Genomic DNA, 17,102 nt, shown 5'->3' with positions numbered 1-17,102 from the left:
TTCACAAACTTTCACTATTACCAGTCTTTATTGAGTTCTGAAAGTTCATGTATCTTTCTCCTGACTCCCTTTCTCTCTCAAGATACTTTATTGCAGGCTTGTAAAGAAAGTTCTGTTATGCTGCATAGGATTTTAGTTTATGGGCAGTGTGTGTACATCATATTTTTTATAAGCTTGTCTCTTCAGACTCTTTTCAACAAGCAATAAATCACAAATTTGGCTGAAACAAGCAAGCACAGAAGGACATTTTAAATAGAAAAAAAAATAAAAATAAAAAAAATCCAAATCTTGCCAGGGAGACCTTTGTATTAGTTCTTTAATAAAACTGATATTAACAATCACTCAGAAATCAAAGTTGAAAAAAATACCTTCCAAGCTCAAGGAGAGGCACAAACCCAGGATATGGAGTTGTTCTATTCATATGAATAGGTAAACTGTGGGACAATCTAACAGACTGATTTGGAGGTAGCAGTCCTGAGAAGCTCCTTTCCTCTTTAGCATTCTCAATAGCTACACAGCTTCATTTTCTCACTCCTTTTTACTTTAGAAATCAAGAAAGGAAGACTAAAGTGTCCTTGTCTAATGTGGGCAATTGCTCATTCTGTCTCAGTGGAGGAAGAGTTGGAAGCTAGTGCTTTTTTCCTTAACGGACAGAAGTAAATACAATCAAAACTCTGGAAAATTTCAGACTCTGTTTTCTCACAAGAGAAATCAAACAGTCCTGGGAAAGGAATTCAGACTTATGGAGAGTCAAAGAAACAAATTTTCATCTTTTCTCAACACCCAGAATGAGAAAACTGTCACCACTTTACATCATTTCCTTTGATGCCAGCAGCCTTGGCAGGACTAGAATATTTTGTTATCAGTGATAAACATTGCAGAACATCCCACTGTGTGTATCACCTGAGGGTAGCAGAGCAGTCTGAGGTCCAAGAAGAATTGTTCTCATTTCTCAGGTTAGACACCTCAGCTACTAACCTCCGAACCTCACACACATTTTCAGCAAGCCAAAAACCACCTTGTCCCCCTGCAGCATGCAGAAGCATTCCCTTCCCTCTACCAAAGCATCTGCATTTCTAACTACAGAATAAATCCACTGAAGTGCAATGCTGCTCTCTTAAGAATTTCTTTTATTAAACAAGCTGCATGACATTAACAAAGCCAGTCAGCTGATGATCACTAACACACAGCAACAAAGACGAAGAGATAAAATATAAAAAAAACCACATTTGTGATACCTGAGGTGCAGAAGAGGCTGCACACAGTGCAGTCCTGCCCTCTCCTCTTAGAAGGGGCTGCACCCAAGCCGGCTGGATCCAGCAGCTCTGCACAGCAGTGCTGCTTCAGCCACCCATCCTCCTTCCAGCCAGCATACCCTTAAAAAAGGCTCTTCCAAAGTTGTCTTCCTCCTTTACAGCCTCACTAGCTCCTTTTTACTGAGCACAAATGTGTTTTTACTAATCCCATTGCTGATGCAAACATGACACTTCTCCATTTCAGGAAGGTTTCAAACTTTGCTAAAAGCAAATGAAAGCTAAAAACCCCAAGACATTCATGAGAATAAATTTTTAAAATCCTCTCTTCCTACTGTATGATCAAAATTGGGATGCTTGGATGTTGGGGCTTAGCACTGGTAATACTGTTAATTGTGGTGGTGCAAGTGGCTGCAGCCACCCTGACCCCAGATGAAACATCGGAAGCCAATCTTTGGTGGTCATGCACCAATGTCTAAGGACTGTCCTGTGGTTAGGGTGAGATCCCATCACCCCTTGGTGCAGTTATTTACATGTTCTATGTTGGTTGGTTCTTGTTCTCCCCGCCCTGTTTTATGTATAAGTTTGTAAATATTCATTCCCTTAGTTAAATATGTATTAGTTCTAGAAGTTCCTGTCCTACTCGACACCCCATTGGCTACCCTCTGTAATCCCTCCTCTGAGTTATTCCCATTGGTCACCTCATTGTAAATCCCGCTTCCTTCACCTTATCCCATTGGCTGGATCCCTTATCCCTGTCTTTCCTGCCCGGAGTATAAAATCCCTGGACCCTCTTCAAAAATTGGCTCTTTGTTCCTAGTTCCTTCACCTGCAAATAAAGCTGCTTGTGGAACCTATATGGAGCGTCCCTTCCTTCGTTCTTTGCCTCTGCCAGCACACACCAACAGCCTAGCCCAGGACAAGCTCCTTCTGGTGAGGAGCTCACACTCTTCCTTGGAGCTGCGGACACAGAGGGTGCAGCCAGACCTCCGGGCTTCTTGTTACCTGGCTAGTGCGCCCTCAGTTAATACGTCTCCTCGCCTTTCCATTCTCTTCTGGTTAAACAAATAAAACAGAAAACCTTGCACTTCTCACACTCCCCAGCATGAGTCTGGGATTGTTTCCCCTTGTGTGATTCCTACATCAGTTCCTATTCAGAAAGCAGCTGGTCTCTGACTAGCTTCAGAGCTGGTTATCTCCACCTACAATATATCATGGTCGATCCAGGCTTCAATTATTTTTTTTCCCCAGAAAACAATTATTTCACTATTTGTCAGCCCTTCTCCAACCCCTGCCCCATAACTTTTGAAACGGTTGGCCAATTTTAATGAAATCTGGCAAAAAGCACAAATCTTAAAGACATTAAATTCATATCATCTTTGTGCAAATCAATAGGTGAGGGGGAAAGATTTTGAGCAAGCATTATTATTTCTCCTGTTTCGCTGAAGATTTTTTTCCCTCACATTTTCCACATTCTTCAGAACAAGTGCCAAGGGCAGCCCTTGAAGTGCAATAGTCTGGGGGTACTCCTCTGGCTAGGCAGTAAATCTCAACTCCCATTCAGACACTCCATCTGAACTTACAGTGGGGCCAGCCTCCTGTGGGCAACACTCTCCTCTCTGCCCCCTCGATGGAAAGACAGGCGAGGATGCCAGGTATGCTGCTGGGGTGTCCAGTGGGATCTGCAGTAGACTGGGAATGGGTGCACCCTTGATTGCACCTGAGCTACTGCCTCAATTTGCAGCCAGACCCAGCAGGGCGGTGTTTCACCTACACCACCTTCACACCAGCTCCTTCCACACACCCCTACCTTACCAATGACTTTGGACAGCGTTCTCTTAATTGCACAGCAGTACCAGGAACCAAGCACAGAAGGTAGGTCAACGGCAACAAAATGACCCATCTCCTTTCCTCCCTCCACCCCACCTCTCCTAAATGAATGCTGTTGAAATGTGACTCAACATTCCTATTCCTCCAGACCTTTCGCACCCCCAACACAAGAGAACAACACAAAAGCCCACATTATTTTTTTTTATTTTTGTTATTTTCCTAAATAACACCTTAAAAATTTTCCACAGAAAATACTATATTTGCGCTATATACAATAACTCTATTTTTTACTTGAGGATTACAACCAAGGTTGCAGAAATGATGGCACGAGCAATTTTGAGCACCCTATTATTTAGCAGCAAAGTCCTGCTTTGATCCATCTCCCTGCTGACTTCAATGGAACTACACTAGGTATAAATTAAAGCAAAATTCAGTCCATCAGCTCTACTTTAAGCTTCATGCATTCCATTTAAGCAATGCCTCCACCTTGATTTCACCTTGCTGTAGTCAGCAAAGAATGCTGATATAAAAGGTCTCATGCTTTTGTGTATCCACTCACTCTGCTTTCATGTTTAAGCTGTACCATTTTACCTTACCATTAAAATTACATTTAGGCAAAACTGAAAGAGTGTAGAAAGAGAGTATAATCTCTTGTGCTCTCTCTGGAGAACAAGCTTCCATTAAGTTTTTCTCTGTCTCCCTGTACACAAATAGCAAAAACATGTATTTTCCAGTCAAAAACAAACACTGAAGTAAAAACTCTATTAAAGGGAGCACAGTAACTCATTCTAACATTTTTCACCAGAATGGAGAAATAAAGTGGTATTTCTTCAGCATGAAAGAACCTACATTTCAAAAAAGAAAAAAAAAGGGCAAGGGAAAAAAAAGGAAAAAAAAAGATATGCTGAGATCATCAATCACGTTAGCAGGAATTAGATGTCCAACTCTTTAGGTGCCAATAACAATCCCAACAGTATTACATCCATTAGTCATTGATTGCTTGTGAAGAGCTAAGGAAGCTGTAGTGTGCCTGTCCCTTCTCTCATTGCTATGAAAGGGAACAGCACAAGCATTGACCACCAGGCACAGCCGTGGCCACACGGATGGGCTTTCCTCTCACAGGCAGGTCAAGGCTCCATCTGCCCTTGAAGATTCCTTTCTTGGTTACAACAACAACAAAAAAATCCCAACAAATCAAGTAACTCTGTGTATTAAAGTTATTTGTGACAGTAGTCTTCTTTGCTCTCAAATGTCATCCTCTAAACAGGCTCTATTCATCTCAAAAAACTTGAGACATCCAGAAACTCAATTTCTTGGCCTTGACAGAGACATAAAATAAACAAAGGGAGAAGAGGCATAGCTGTACCTTCAAAATAATGCACTTTAAAAAGCATTATGTGCAAATTTGGTGCCACATTGAAGTTCTGACATTGGAAAAAATAATCCTAACCTTTCAGATAAAGTTATACTCCGATCTGTAACTAAATGCTTCTACCATGTTAAGTTACATAAACAAAGATGAGTTAATTTCTCTGCACATCAATAAAAAAGTATTAAAAAAATGCAGGTTGATGAAAAGTGACTTATAAGACATCAAAAGTTTTTCTCAAACTTGAATCATACCATCTTCCCAGCAAATACAACCAGTAGTATTAGCTACTGAGCATGAAAACTTTAGTATTTTTACAAGTATTTTTCAGTCTATCTATTTGACTGGCCAATTTGAGGAGCCACCACATGTCTGTCTCTACTGGACTTAAGCATCACTGACAACAATCATCCTGCTCAGTTCCAGCGGGAGAATCAGGGTCTCATGGTAGTCTTAGTTCTGCTCAAGGAATCTCTTTAGAAGTGACCAAAAAGTTCTAGAGGTGTCAGTGCAAGGTCATGACAGCCTACTCCAAATAAAAGCTTTCCTTTCATCACTTTAAAACATGTTGTCTAGTCACTGTTTTCATTTCTGCACTTGCCAAAGGCTTGCCTGTGGAAAACACTTAGGACAGGCAGCTTGCCATTGAAGCAAAATACATTTTGCTGTTTACAGATAATTCACTTAAACCAACAAGCTTCACATTTTACACAGGGCCTATTTGCCAGCCAAATAAAAAATATAAATACATGTATATACTTGTTTGAACAAATAAAAACGTGACTGACACCTGGAAAGAAACATGGTTGTGAAGCCATGTGGGCATAGGGCAGCGATATGGGATACACATCATAAAGTCACTCCAAGACATTGCCAGAAAGAGCACTTCAAGCACATGCTATTAAACAAGTTTATCCAAATGTTCTTATTTACATACCAAAAAAAAAAGGGTGATAGAATCATATCCTCCATTCATGGCAGTACAAGAACATTTTATCTACTGCAACTATTCCCACGTAAGGATATGGATATTGCTCCGATCACATCACAGCTGAAGGTACAGTCTGTGCCTTGGCTACATTTCAGTCTTGCAACTACAGCATTTCATGCTGCAACTTAGCTGAAGCCACATATGCTGTTATTGATGAAGCATAAAACCTCAGCAGTGCTGGCACCATTTCTCTGCTGCTCCAAAACAGAGTGGACTAGGTTGTGATTACTAGTGCTGCTCCTAGGCATAATAATTTTGCCCTTTTTAGAAAAATCCCATAACAGTAAGCAGCAGAAAATCTGAGGCTTTCTCTAACTAGAGACAACCATAAAAGTATATTGTTTATGCACAGGGAGAAGCAAAAATGAAATATCCATCAGGCAATGCACATTTATACAACAAATCAATTTAGCACCCACAGTTCTGGGGTTTATCGTGCCATAACAAACAACATACCAATAAGCTACATACTAAAATAAAATAAGCTTCAGAGAATGGAGCCACAGTGGTAACACAGATGGTGCAAAGCACAGACATATTACCACATATGTAGAGGAAGAAGTGAGCAATTCATCCAGGACAGATCTCTTGTTGGTGTTGGGCAGCTTTAGAGCTTTTACTATCCAAGAATCTGCTCAGGCATTTCAGTTATTCCTGGTGAAAAGTCTTTATTTTTACTAGAAAACTCAAAATGTTACTAAAGAACTCCACTTTCTGTGTACCCTTGTCTGTAAAAGACTACAGTGGTCAAAGAGGAACATCACCCTTGTAATCTCAATACTGACAGCAATACTTTTATCTTTGGAGAGCATAGAATTTTGCAACAGAGTTCATCACAGAGGAACGGCATCTCCTATCACTACCAAACTTGTTCAGATTAATCCTTGACTCCCACACAAAGTGAAGGACTTTTACCTTCTTTTTTTATTTTCTTAATCCAGCTGTCACCTGGATTTCAGATACTTCATAAATTCAGATTCATTATCAGCATACGTAGCATGAACAAAGAAAGTGTTTCACTGAAACACAAAAACCAGAAAACATCAACTAACCCATCAAGTTCAGTTACTGCTTTTATCAATTGTGGTATGAACTGACTGCAAGAGAGTTTAATCTATGAACACTCATAGAATCAGCTGGGCATGTTGGCCACTCCAAATTTGATGCCTGTGGTAGGCATCCATAGAATAAGATTTCTGCAGCACTGTCTAGAAAGGGAAGAGTGAGCTGTTGCCAGTGGCTTATTTTTACTTACGCTACTAGCAGTAACAACATTTCCAAATTCATCATAGTGTTTTATTCCTATTAAGGAACAGAATTTCTGCTTCAGATGAGGCATAATCATGCCATTTATGTCCCCAGTTAATCAACTATAACCTGAGACAAAAATACATTAATCTGAAATCACAAGCTGTGTGGCTTGCTGACCTGACAGCAATGGCTGATGTGGGTCTGCCCAGCCTTAGAGTTTTCTCATATTCAGGGACAAAAAGCAAGCCTACAGCTAGAAAAAAAAAACCTTCCCAGTCCCCAGTAGCCCACAGAGCAGGCGCCTTCTGGGCCACAAGCACCTTCGCTGAATTTTGTGACTTGTACTTTCATCTACTTGTCCAGCCTCCTCCTGCAGCCATGTAAACTTTTTGCTCCCACAGTATCATATACATCTCCTTTCTGTTTGTCTCATTTCTTAGTATTTCTTCAGACATTTAAATGTTGCCTGAAGTTTAGGAACTGCATCTGGAACTAAAAAATATGTGTTATCTACTTTCTTTAGAAGATATTAAGAAACTTGCTGAGAGTTCTTATATTAAATACATGTGAAAAATATTGTAAAATTAGACTGTCCTAAAAGAGAATGCAAAAGCAACTGTAGTCATAACCAGTTTGTAAACACATATAGCAGGGCCTACAGGTTAAATTGTATCACACAGCACCAGATCCAGATGCCTCAAACAATTCCAGGGACGGTGACTCCACCACCTCGCGGGATAACCCACCCCAATGCCTGCCCACCCGAATAGTGAAAAATATGTTTTCTAATATCTGATCTGAATCTTCCTTGCCTCAGCACATTGGACAGATGTGACCATAACACCGAGGCACATGAAAAAAAAAAAACGCCTAACAAGGTAGCCAGGAAACAAGAGGTGGGCTGAAAGCATTTCTATTACAAGAGCACGTGAGAATGCGCTGATCTGTAAAGGTGGCAAGCTGAAATTCAAGTGTTTTAAGTATCATCTTCCATCACCGCCTCCTCCAGCTGTGCGGCGCCGACGGCCCCTGAGGCAGGCCCGGGGGGTAGGGGAGGTCCCGTTATCAGCCAGGAACAGCCCCCGGGCGTCCCAAGCAGAGTCCGCCCGGCCCCGGCGCCCGTGACCCCGCGCGGCCCCGCCCCGCGCCCGAGGGAGGAAGCGCGCGGCACCGCCCGCACCGCGATGGCGGCCGGCGCAGGAAGGGGCGGGCCGCGGGGCGGGGCCGCCGGTCGCCGCCGGTCGCGCTGCAGCGGCGCCGGGCGGTCGGGGCGGCTAGGGAGAGGGGCACGCCCGCGGTGTCCGCAGCGCCCAGCGGCGGCCGCGCCGCGCGGGGGGCCGTGGGTTCGGCGGGCGGGAGCCGAGCGCCGCCGCGGCCTCTTCTCTCCCCCCTCGGCCCGGCGGAGCGGGGCCGCACCGGCCCGGGAGCCCTGAGCGGCTCCGCCCCCCCCGCCCCGTGCAGGGCCCGCGGCGGCTGCGCGCGGCCCCGCCAGTGCTCGTCCCGCGCCGATGGCGCCGCTCTCAGCGGCGGCGCCTCCGCCTCCCCCCGCGCCGCGCGCCGCTTCCTCCCGCCGTCCCCTTCCGCTTCCGGGGTCAGCGCCGCCGCTGCTCGCTGAGCAGCCCCGTCCCGGGGCCCGGCCGGCACCGCCGGCAGCAGCCGCCGCCCCGCCGCCCCCATGGCTACCAACCCCCAGCCTCCGCCGCCCCCGCCGCCGCCCCCTCAGCAGCCGCCGCCGCTGCCGGGGGCCGGGGCCGGCGCGGGGGGCGGCGCGGCCGAGCCCGAGCTGGTCTCCATGATCGTTAACCACCTCAAGAGCCAGGGGCTCTTCGACCAGTTCCGCCGCGACTGCTTGGCCGACGTGGACACCAAGGTGCGGGCGGACGGGTGGGAGCGGCGGCTCGGGGGGTCTCGGCGCCCCGGGCTCCGGCAGGTCGGGGACGGGCCCGGCCCGGGGCAGCGCGCTCCGCGCTCGGAGGTGCGGAGCGGCCGCTGGGCCCGCGCGGGGCTCCGGCTGCGCTCGCGGCCGCGGGGGCGAAGCCGGAGCCCCGTGTTCGGCGGGGAGTGTGGGCCGGCCGGCCGTGCACGCACGGTTACACACACCTGGTTCGCGCAGGGTCTGGCAGGGCAGCGTTTAACGCGCTGCCATCGCCGCAAGGCTGCGGGAGCGGCTGCGCCTGCAGAGCACCGAGGGGGTTCGATGGGGCTCCCAGCTGTACTAGCCTGGCCAACGGAAGGATAACCAACCACTTATACAATCCTTCCAGTCCGATCTCTGCTGTTGCTTTCTAGCCTGCCTACCAGAATTTGAGACAGCGCGTTGACAACTTTGTTTCCAATCATTTGGCAACTCATACCTGGAGTCCTCATCTCAACAAAAACCAGCTGAGAAATAACATTAGACAGCAGGTTCTCAAGTAAGTGACAGTTCTGGGGTTTCTCTGAACATGCTTGTGTACTGTGATAGATGACAAAGGCTCTGGGTTAATGTAAAGTGGGCTGCTTTCTTCGAAGAAACGTCTGAAAAAGCTTTTTTTTTTTTTTTTTTTCCCCCTCTCAGTGTTTAAAATGCGGTATTACTTGAGGTAGTAACTCACCATCAGTATTAGTCAGAATTAGACTGGAGATGTTCTTTGATCTGATCCAAGTTTATGCAGGGGTGGAAACCTTGATTTTGGCTTGGAATATAACCCTCTAGCTAAAGGGTGCCTTTACTTTCTGTTTTAAAGAGGTATTAATAAAATTGCAATTATTATGTTTTAAGGAGAAGTATGTGACAAACTAAACTGCAGAGTACAAAGCTAAAGTCACAAAACAGAAAAATTGTTTTAAATCTAGCTGGGCAGAGAAGAGGTTTTAAGAATTGCTTTTTTGTTAAAATTATGTCAGATAGTTTAGCTTGATATTACGTTATTTCATGGAGATTCCTCCAGTCTTTTCTCAAATGTTAGACTCATAACAAACATTAGGAAATTTCTTCAGAGTACTATGAGTTTGGTCATTAAATTGGATTAAGCCAAGGATTTGGGAACAAACTTACTCTGTCATGCTGTGGTGGTACCGTTGATAACTTGTACTGAGGACTGTTTGGTTTGTAGGGAGGGGAGCAGTTTTCCTTGTTAAAGAAGCAATGAGGACAAGAGGTAGCATACATCTCACATAAGACTACAGGAGTCTGTTCAGATAAGCTTTATAGCTGTGGGTTTTCTTTTCTATTTTATTTTACTGAAGATTAAATGTATTCCATAAAGCTGCAGAACTTGCCACCTTATACTGGGCAGAAAGTAACTTAGGGTAGTGATGAGTGGTTTAGTAGTTATTTATACCTCATGCCTTCTATAATTCATCTCTTTATGCTGTGGAAATTGATACTATAGGGTTTCTTCTAAATTTCTTCCACAAATGGTTTTTGCAGTTAGATAACACTTGTAGGTGTAACCAGTAATGATGTAACAACAGGCTGCTTATTGTGTTAATTCTGTGTGCTTGGACTGTTTTGTTTCTCTAGCACATTTTTTCTTATGGATAAGGCACAGGCTAAATTCATAGCTGTAGGGATGCTCAGAAAACATTGGTGCTTCATTGGAGATTCTCATGAGTGTTTATGTCACATCTCAATGATCATATTTCATTACTACATTCTTGGAAACTAATTTTTCATACTAATTTATGTAACTTTGTTCCAGGTCTGGAATGTTGGAATCGGGAATTGACAGAATTATTTCTCAGGTTGTGGACCCAAAGATCAACCACACATTCAGACCTCAGGTGGAAAAAGCTGTCCATGAATTTTTAGCCACATTGAATCACAAAGAGGAGGCAGGCCCCAGTACATCTCCAAGTGAGGAGAAAGCAGATGCTTCTGTTACAGTACAAGGTATTCTACCATTTCTCTGAGCAGTCTATTAACAAAAAAATGGGGTTTGAGAGAGCAGAATCATTGACTAGGTTTGCTACCACCATAACACTGTTAGTATCAATATTAGCAAGGTGAGCTCTAGGCACTGTGCCATAGCATTTGTCTCTTAGTCTATGTATAGAGGTAGAAAGCAATAGAGATGTCACCCTGTTATGACCACGTCACTCTGTCATGAGATTATGAGGGATCAGTTTACTGTGGGGAGAAAACTTGGTCTCAGTATTATAGGATCAGATAAGACATAACTGTAAGAGAAGAATGATGCAACTTTCTTGTTCATTGGTAGACAGGGAAAAAATTGCTTAATAGACAGTTACGTGTGCCGTTGCTGTGTGCCATAAAATTTGGATTGCTAAAGTCCTAATATTACCTGTATTGACTTCTAAACGCTCCTGCAGGTAATTGTCCATTCTTTCCTATTCTAAGAGACTCCACAGCCATCCATCTATTTGTAACTTTTATTTAAATCCCAGCCTTTTTCCTGTGAAGTGGGTTACTAAGCCAGCTGCAACTCTTAGTGCTAGTCCAGTTAACTCTTAGTCATTCATCTTCAGAACTGGTTCTGGGATGACAGAAAAGTGATAACATAGTTCTGATAGTCCTGTTGTTATATAGTCAGTATGCTGAGTCGATCTTCCGTGACATTTATGGAGATACTAGAGGTGTGAGCTACTGATTTCCTCCTGCATTGTGTGCATATATGTAGAATATTATTGTATATGTATATTTATTATCCAGAGTCATCATCCTACTTAGGATGTTGGTAAAGTTGAACAAGGACTGTGTTCAGAATGTCCTTGCCATTGACAATCCCCATGTTCTTTAGCACACCTCAGGAGCAGTGGTGTGTCACAGAGCAAAATGAATCTCTAGTAATCGTAGTGTTTGCCACAAGAATGCAACTTCTTGGGAGTTTTTTGTTTGGTTGTTTTTTTTAACCAAAATCTCTCAAGACAAAATTTGTCAAATATTTTAGTTAATTATAAATATTTTATAGAGAGTGCTTATTCTGTTTCTTTTCACTTGTTTAATGTTCTATCTCAACAGAATTACAGAAACTAGGGTGAAGTAAAACTCTGTTCTTTTTTACTATTCAAGGTGTCTCTGCTACAGCTCCAAGTGCTAATGTAGCTAGTGATGCAATGTCCATTTTGGAAACAATAACTTCTCTTAACCAAGAAGCAAGTGCTGCCAGGGCTTCAACAGAGACCTCAAATCCCAAGAACAATGACAAATTTGCAAAAAAACTCTCATCTCAGCAGAGTGTGGATGGTAGCACTGATAAAGAGAGAAATGCGGAGGACTTGCCAGACAGAGAGAAAGCAATTTGTGACCTTTCTGGAGAAGGGGCTGAAACACTTGCAAAGTGTGAAGATTTAAATGAGCTTCCCTGCCAAAGTGAAGAAATAAAAATAACAGCAAAGGATACTAATATTTTGACTTTTACAAGTAAGGATATTCAACAGGAAAGTGAAGAGGTAAAGAGTAAATTATTGGATAAATCTGACAAGAAACCAGACAGCAGTGAAAAAAGTGAAAGAAGAAAAGAAAAGAAGGAAAAGCTTGACAAGAAGTCTGATCATTCAAAGAAAAGTGATGATACTCCAAAGTCAAAAGAAGAAAAGCAAGCAAAAGAGTCGGAACCAGTGAAACAGTTAGTTCCAGAAAAAAATAGCAATAAACATAAAACAGCTGAAAGCACTAAAGAAGGTATGGTATGGGCAATGCTCTTCCTCAAAATGTGGATAAGGAGTAAGGTTTTTAAATTTATTCAGGAGCTGAATTAGAATATTTGGAATCAGTATGTTTGGAATGTAAGTTTTCTGGTAGTTGTGGCAAACTTGTCTGCTAGTGACAATTGGACTGTTAGCTGAGGTACCTGAATTAGGAATCAGATGACCTTTGATTCTTCAGGTGTGTGATTGGTCATCTTAATCTGGCAAGTTCTCTCAATAATTTCAGTCCTCATTTAAAGTTCGTAGTTCTTCCTCAGAGTGATTTTTGTTTTGAGTAAACCAGAGTTAGCCTGGTTATTTTATTAAGGTGTTAAAATTTTGTTTTCTTATTTCTAACTCTTAACGTAGTTTTGTTAGTGACAAAATTGATGTTTTGGTAAGAAAAGTTTCACAAACTCAGTGTGTTGCCTTAGAGCTCTTTGTTTTTACTTTTTCCTTTGCAAGAAAATGCGTTAATAGATTCAGATATGGATGTACTCAGTGACATCACGGTCAGCTCTGTCCATACCAGTGACCTTTCTTCCTTTGAAGAGGAGAGCGAAGAGGAGCCTGTAATTTCTGACAGTACTGAAGAGGGGGAGATCACATCAGGTGGTAAAATAATTACATTGTTAACTAGCAATAAGGAGTATGTAATACTTTTGTTGAGTGTACCATATCATAAATTTGAGGGTTTGCAATGTTATACTTACCTGTAAGAGAGAATTTGAATGCGAACTGGATAGTGTTTGTGCAGTTGGAAAAAATGAGTAGTGGATTTACTTTTTGAATATTTTTATTCATATAATATCGTTTGGTATATTCTAAACATTCTAAATATTTTTTCTGCTACAGTATTACATAGATGAGAAACGCACGTAATGGTGAATGTCACTGTTCTGTGGGGTTTCTTCCTCTCCATTCTGCCATGAACTTGGTATAACACTGGAGTGCTTTGTGACCCCGAGGTAGTGGCTGTAGCTGACTCTGTACATCAGGTTGGGTTTAGAGCTTTAGTATTCCGGAAGTTGGCCGCAGTAGAAAGAGCAGCAATGGATCTAGCTTTAAAAGTTCAGAAATACCAAGTTGCTTCACTGAGTGTGTTGCCTTTTTGTGTTCTCCCTATCTAGGACAGACTTCCAACTGATTTCTGTGGTTAATAACACTTTCCACTTTATAATGCGGAATGCCTTAGTACCTGAATGAGTTCTCTCTAATATGCTCACAGGTTACCTTTTCTGCTCTCAAAATATAATTTAGAAGCACTGAATTACTTGTTCTCTGGCTTTGGTCTTACTTTGAAACTTGACAGATTATGTTCAGTTATGACTATTTATGAAACGAAAACAAACCTCAAGTATGTTTCAGGAATACAAATAATTAGTACAGTATTGCACTATTTCTAGTAATCTTGATAGAACTGAAATAGATTTATTTATATTTACTTGATTAATACTTATATCTGTGTAACCAACAGTGTGTTTCGTGTATGTATTTCAGTAGGCCAACTACTTTTTACGTACTCAAATACTGTACCGATATTTTTGGTGTGGGGAGAATTATAATTTAATACATAGCAGAAATTGTATTGACTTCTCATGCATAGCTAGCTACTAAGTACTGTATGTAAACGGACAGTGGGATTACAGGCAAGAGGGTAAACCCAGTTGTTGTGTCCTGGTTTATTACCAGGTTTGTGTCATGCAATTTTTTGGCTGAATGATGCACACAAACACATGAATGTACCTTTGATTTTTTTCATAATCTAGTGATATTTGGATGCTAAAAGGGTTTAATTTTTTAACTGTTTATGGTTTTAGAGTAAATAATTGTTAATACATTCTGAGTAGCTTTGCCTCCTCAAAAGTTATGTTGGAAGCACTGCCCTAATTTATCAGTATATCTCTATGCTCACTAACGTTTCTTTAGATGAAGAGGAGAAAAACAGTCAAAGTAAGACAAAGCCCCATGCTAACGAGCTGAGTGACGGGAAAGCCAAGCCCGTTCGCCATGCTTATGTTCGCAAGCCTTTCCTGTACTCCAAATACTTCAGTGATTCTGATGATGAACGAACTGTAGAACAGCGCCGTCAGTCCATTGTAAGTCTGCGGTTTTCTGCTGCTCACATTCTGGTCCTAAAACTTTTTAGGGCAGAAATTCCACTTCTGGTTTGGTGGTGGTTTGTGTGAGGGGGAGTCTTCTGTTTCTTCTCCTTTCAGGGATTTTTTTCCTCTTGTATTATAGCTGCCCTTTCTTCAGGTTTCCATCAGTATGGCACAGTCTGCTCTCCAGCACAGCACTCTGCTCTGCTGATTATAGTTTGAAGGCTTCTGGCAGTGAAAGCAATGACAGTGTGTTCTCTCTCTTTCTCCTCCCCCCAAAATAAAATATGGATGAAAAAAGTAACCCATATGTACCTGCAGCCTGCCTTCAGTGAGGTTTTTAGTAGATCAGGCTTGTGTTGAGTACTGGAGGCTACTTCATTACACCAGCTCTTTACATAGTCCTTGCTGACCATGAAATCAGTAGTTTGTAGCAAGTCTGCAGCCATTGAGAATGGAAACAGAGATTTAAGCACATGCACTCTGTTCTGTGGCAGAAGGGCCAGCACAGAGAAGAGGGAGCAGCAGTTCTTTTAGATTTTCTCCTTTGGCCGGGTACATATATTTATGTTACATGTATAATACATGTGTATAAAATATGTTATGTATATATTGTATATACATACAAATAAAACATACATTCTTTGAGAACGTCTCATAGCTTCAGTCTGCAGTCTTGATTGGCAGTGAAATTCTGGAACTCAGCTAATTTCGCCTCACAAAAATATTAGAGTGTTCCATTAACTTTTGTATGATTTCTAAGGCGTATTTATGTTTTTGCTGGCCTTAAGCTGCAGTGTTTTGTTTTCTATGGGGTTTAGACTTATATTTATAGTCAAAGAACGTTCTTTGACCTAATGTTAAATTGTTCTCCATGGTTTTGTATCTCTAGGCCAAAGAAAAAGAAGAAAGACTCCTTAGAAGACAAATTAACAGAGAGAGACTCGAAGAAAAACGTAAACAGAAGGCTGCAGAAAAGACAAAATCCCTAAAAACTGGAAATCAGAATGCTAAAGGTATGAGAAGAAGAACTGTGAGTAGCCCACACCACCCTGCTCTCACTTATTCTCCATAGAATAAAACATTCAGCTTTGAATAATGGTCATACAAGTCTGTAGTCATTTCCTTCCCTTAGTAACCCAACATCTCAACAGTGATGTAACAGAAAAAATTATAATGCAAAATATTAATACGGAATTTCTTCTTCGCTTTTTCATATATCCATTACACTGCTTAGGCTCAATTAACACCTGTATAACTGCTATTCTCTGCTACATTTTAGTACTCTCTGTACTGTTTTGTCATGTTTATAGCTGAAACACTAATAAATTATGTGTATGTATTTCACCATTTGTGTATTATTTTAGGAAAAAGTGGCTTGCACTTAGAAGAACCTTCATCAAAAAATGTAGAGTCAAAAACTACTGGTACCAGCATTAAGGATGTGCTTAAAGAACAGAAATTTTTGGAAAAAAAAGTGGCCCTGAGCAGAAAAAGAAAAAGGGATTCAAGGTACTTATTATTTACTCAATAGGAGTTAAGGTTTTGAATATTCGTTTTTGCAGATTGGAAAGGTTCTTTTCAACTTTGTACTTAGCCTTATCCATTTTAACAGTTTTCTCTTAAAATATTTGCATAATTTTGTTACTAATAAACGTGGAATTCAGGCAGAAAAATTATAGCTGCTTAAATACATGGCATCTCAGACTGCAGTAGGAGTCTTTATGTGGCTTTTCACAGAATGGTATTAAAGGCATGAGAATGGAGACCTTTTACATGTTTGTGCATCTAGTAGGCGAGTCAAGTTGGCTTCATCTTTAGATTGATGTTTATGTAGATACGTACCTTTGTACATAACTGTCCTCATTCAGGTAAATATGGGGCAAGGAGAACTCTGACACATTTTACGGGACAACAGCAGTACAAATGTCATACTAATACTGCTTTAAAGCACTTGTATTCTGGGTATTTTTGAAGTTGATATATAATTTTACAAGCAAAAAAAGCCTGGGCAAATTGGTTAGAAGTTTGGTGATCATGTTCTGTTTCTGTATTTTTAGTGAGCATTTCTCTCTTGTGCTCAGCTCTTGTGAAAGCAGAAATTTTACAAAGTAATGTTAGACTGGTACTGATTGTTCTTTATTAAGTTGTCCAAATACCTATTTCAGGCATGCTGAAGATAGCTGCAGAAAGAAAAATGAGCCATCTGAAGAAGATTCTAAGGAAATGCAAAAGACAAATGAGGTAGGTGTCTCTTAAAAATAAACCTTACGATCTTCCTTTTAATTCTAATAGTACTCTTTCATATGTCCGCACCAAACTGCATACAATTGCATTTGTTCTCACTAGTAATTTTTTCCCTGCCTGTTCCTTCAGTTGTATTAGTGATCTGACATCACTGTAGTAATGTTTTTTGAATTCCAATAGCCACTGAAATATGGTCTGTATATTCAGTGTTGATGCATGTCTAGTAGAACCTGAGATGCAGTTTGAGCCCTAATCTGTGAAGTATGCTGGGTTTTAAAGAAAGAGCAGTGTTTTTTATATGCAAAGACTTCAGCTTGATCTGTTTAAACTTCTCACTGGAAAGTTAAACTGACTGTGCTCCAAACACAAAAGGAAATAAAATTTTTATGGCAAGAATTCTATGAATAACATTGTTTAAATTAAAAAAG

The 17,102-nt window shown here is 41.6% G+C and overlaps 1 protein-coding gene across 4 annotated transcripts in view; it reads left to right on the top strand.

The window, feature by feature from the left end:
• The first annotated feature begins 8,369 nt into the window (after window positions 1-8,369).
• BOD1L1 (biorientation of chromosomes in cell division 1 like 1) overlaps window positions 8,370-17,102 on the top strand; it is a 36,904-nt gene continuing 28,171 nt past the window's right edge. For all 4 annotated transcript variants that reach the window (XM_032108304.1, XM_032108302.1, XM_032108303.1 and 1 more), the window contains exons 1-9: window positions 8,370-8,564; window positions 8,984-9,108; window positions 10,378-10,568; window positions 11,709-12,320; window positions 12,791-12,937; window positions 14,255-14,424; window positions 15,320-15,443; window positions 15,795-15,939; window positions 16,596-16,671. In XM_032108304.1, coding sequence (XP_031964195.1) covers window positions 8,370-8,564; window positions 8,984-9,108; window positions 10,378-10,568; window positions 11,709-12,320; window positions 12,791-12,937; window positions 14,255-14,424; window positions 15,320-15,443; window positions 15,795-15,939; window positions 16,596-16,671 — 1,785 coding nt within the window. The remainder of the gene's footprint in view (window positions 8,565-8,983; window positions 9,109-10,377; window positions 10,569-11,708; window positions 12,321-12,790; window positions 12,938-14,254; window positions 14,425-15,319; window positions 15,444-15,794; window positions 15,940-16,595; window positions 16,672-17,102) is intronic.

The sequence above is a fragment of the Corvus moneduloides genome, chromosome 5 (genome assembly GCF_009650955.1).
Source record: "Corvus moneduloides isolate bCorMon1 chromosome 5, bCorMon1.pri, whole genome shotgun sequence".
Classification (NCBI taxonomy): domain Eukaryota; kingdom Metazoa; phylum Chordata; class Aves; order Passeriformes; family Corvidae; genus Corvus; species Corvus moneduloides.
The sequence above is the reverse complement of the archived record's forward strand: the minus strand, read 5'-3'. Positions and strand labels throughout refer to the sequence as shown.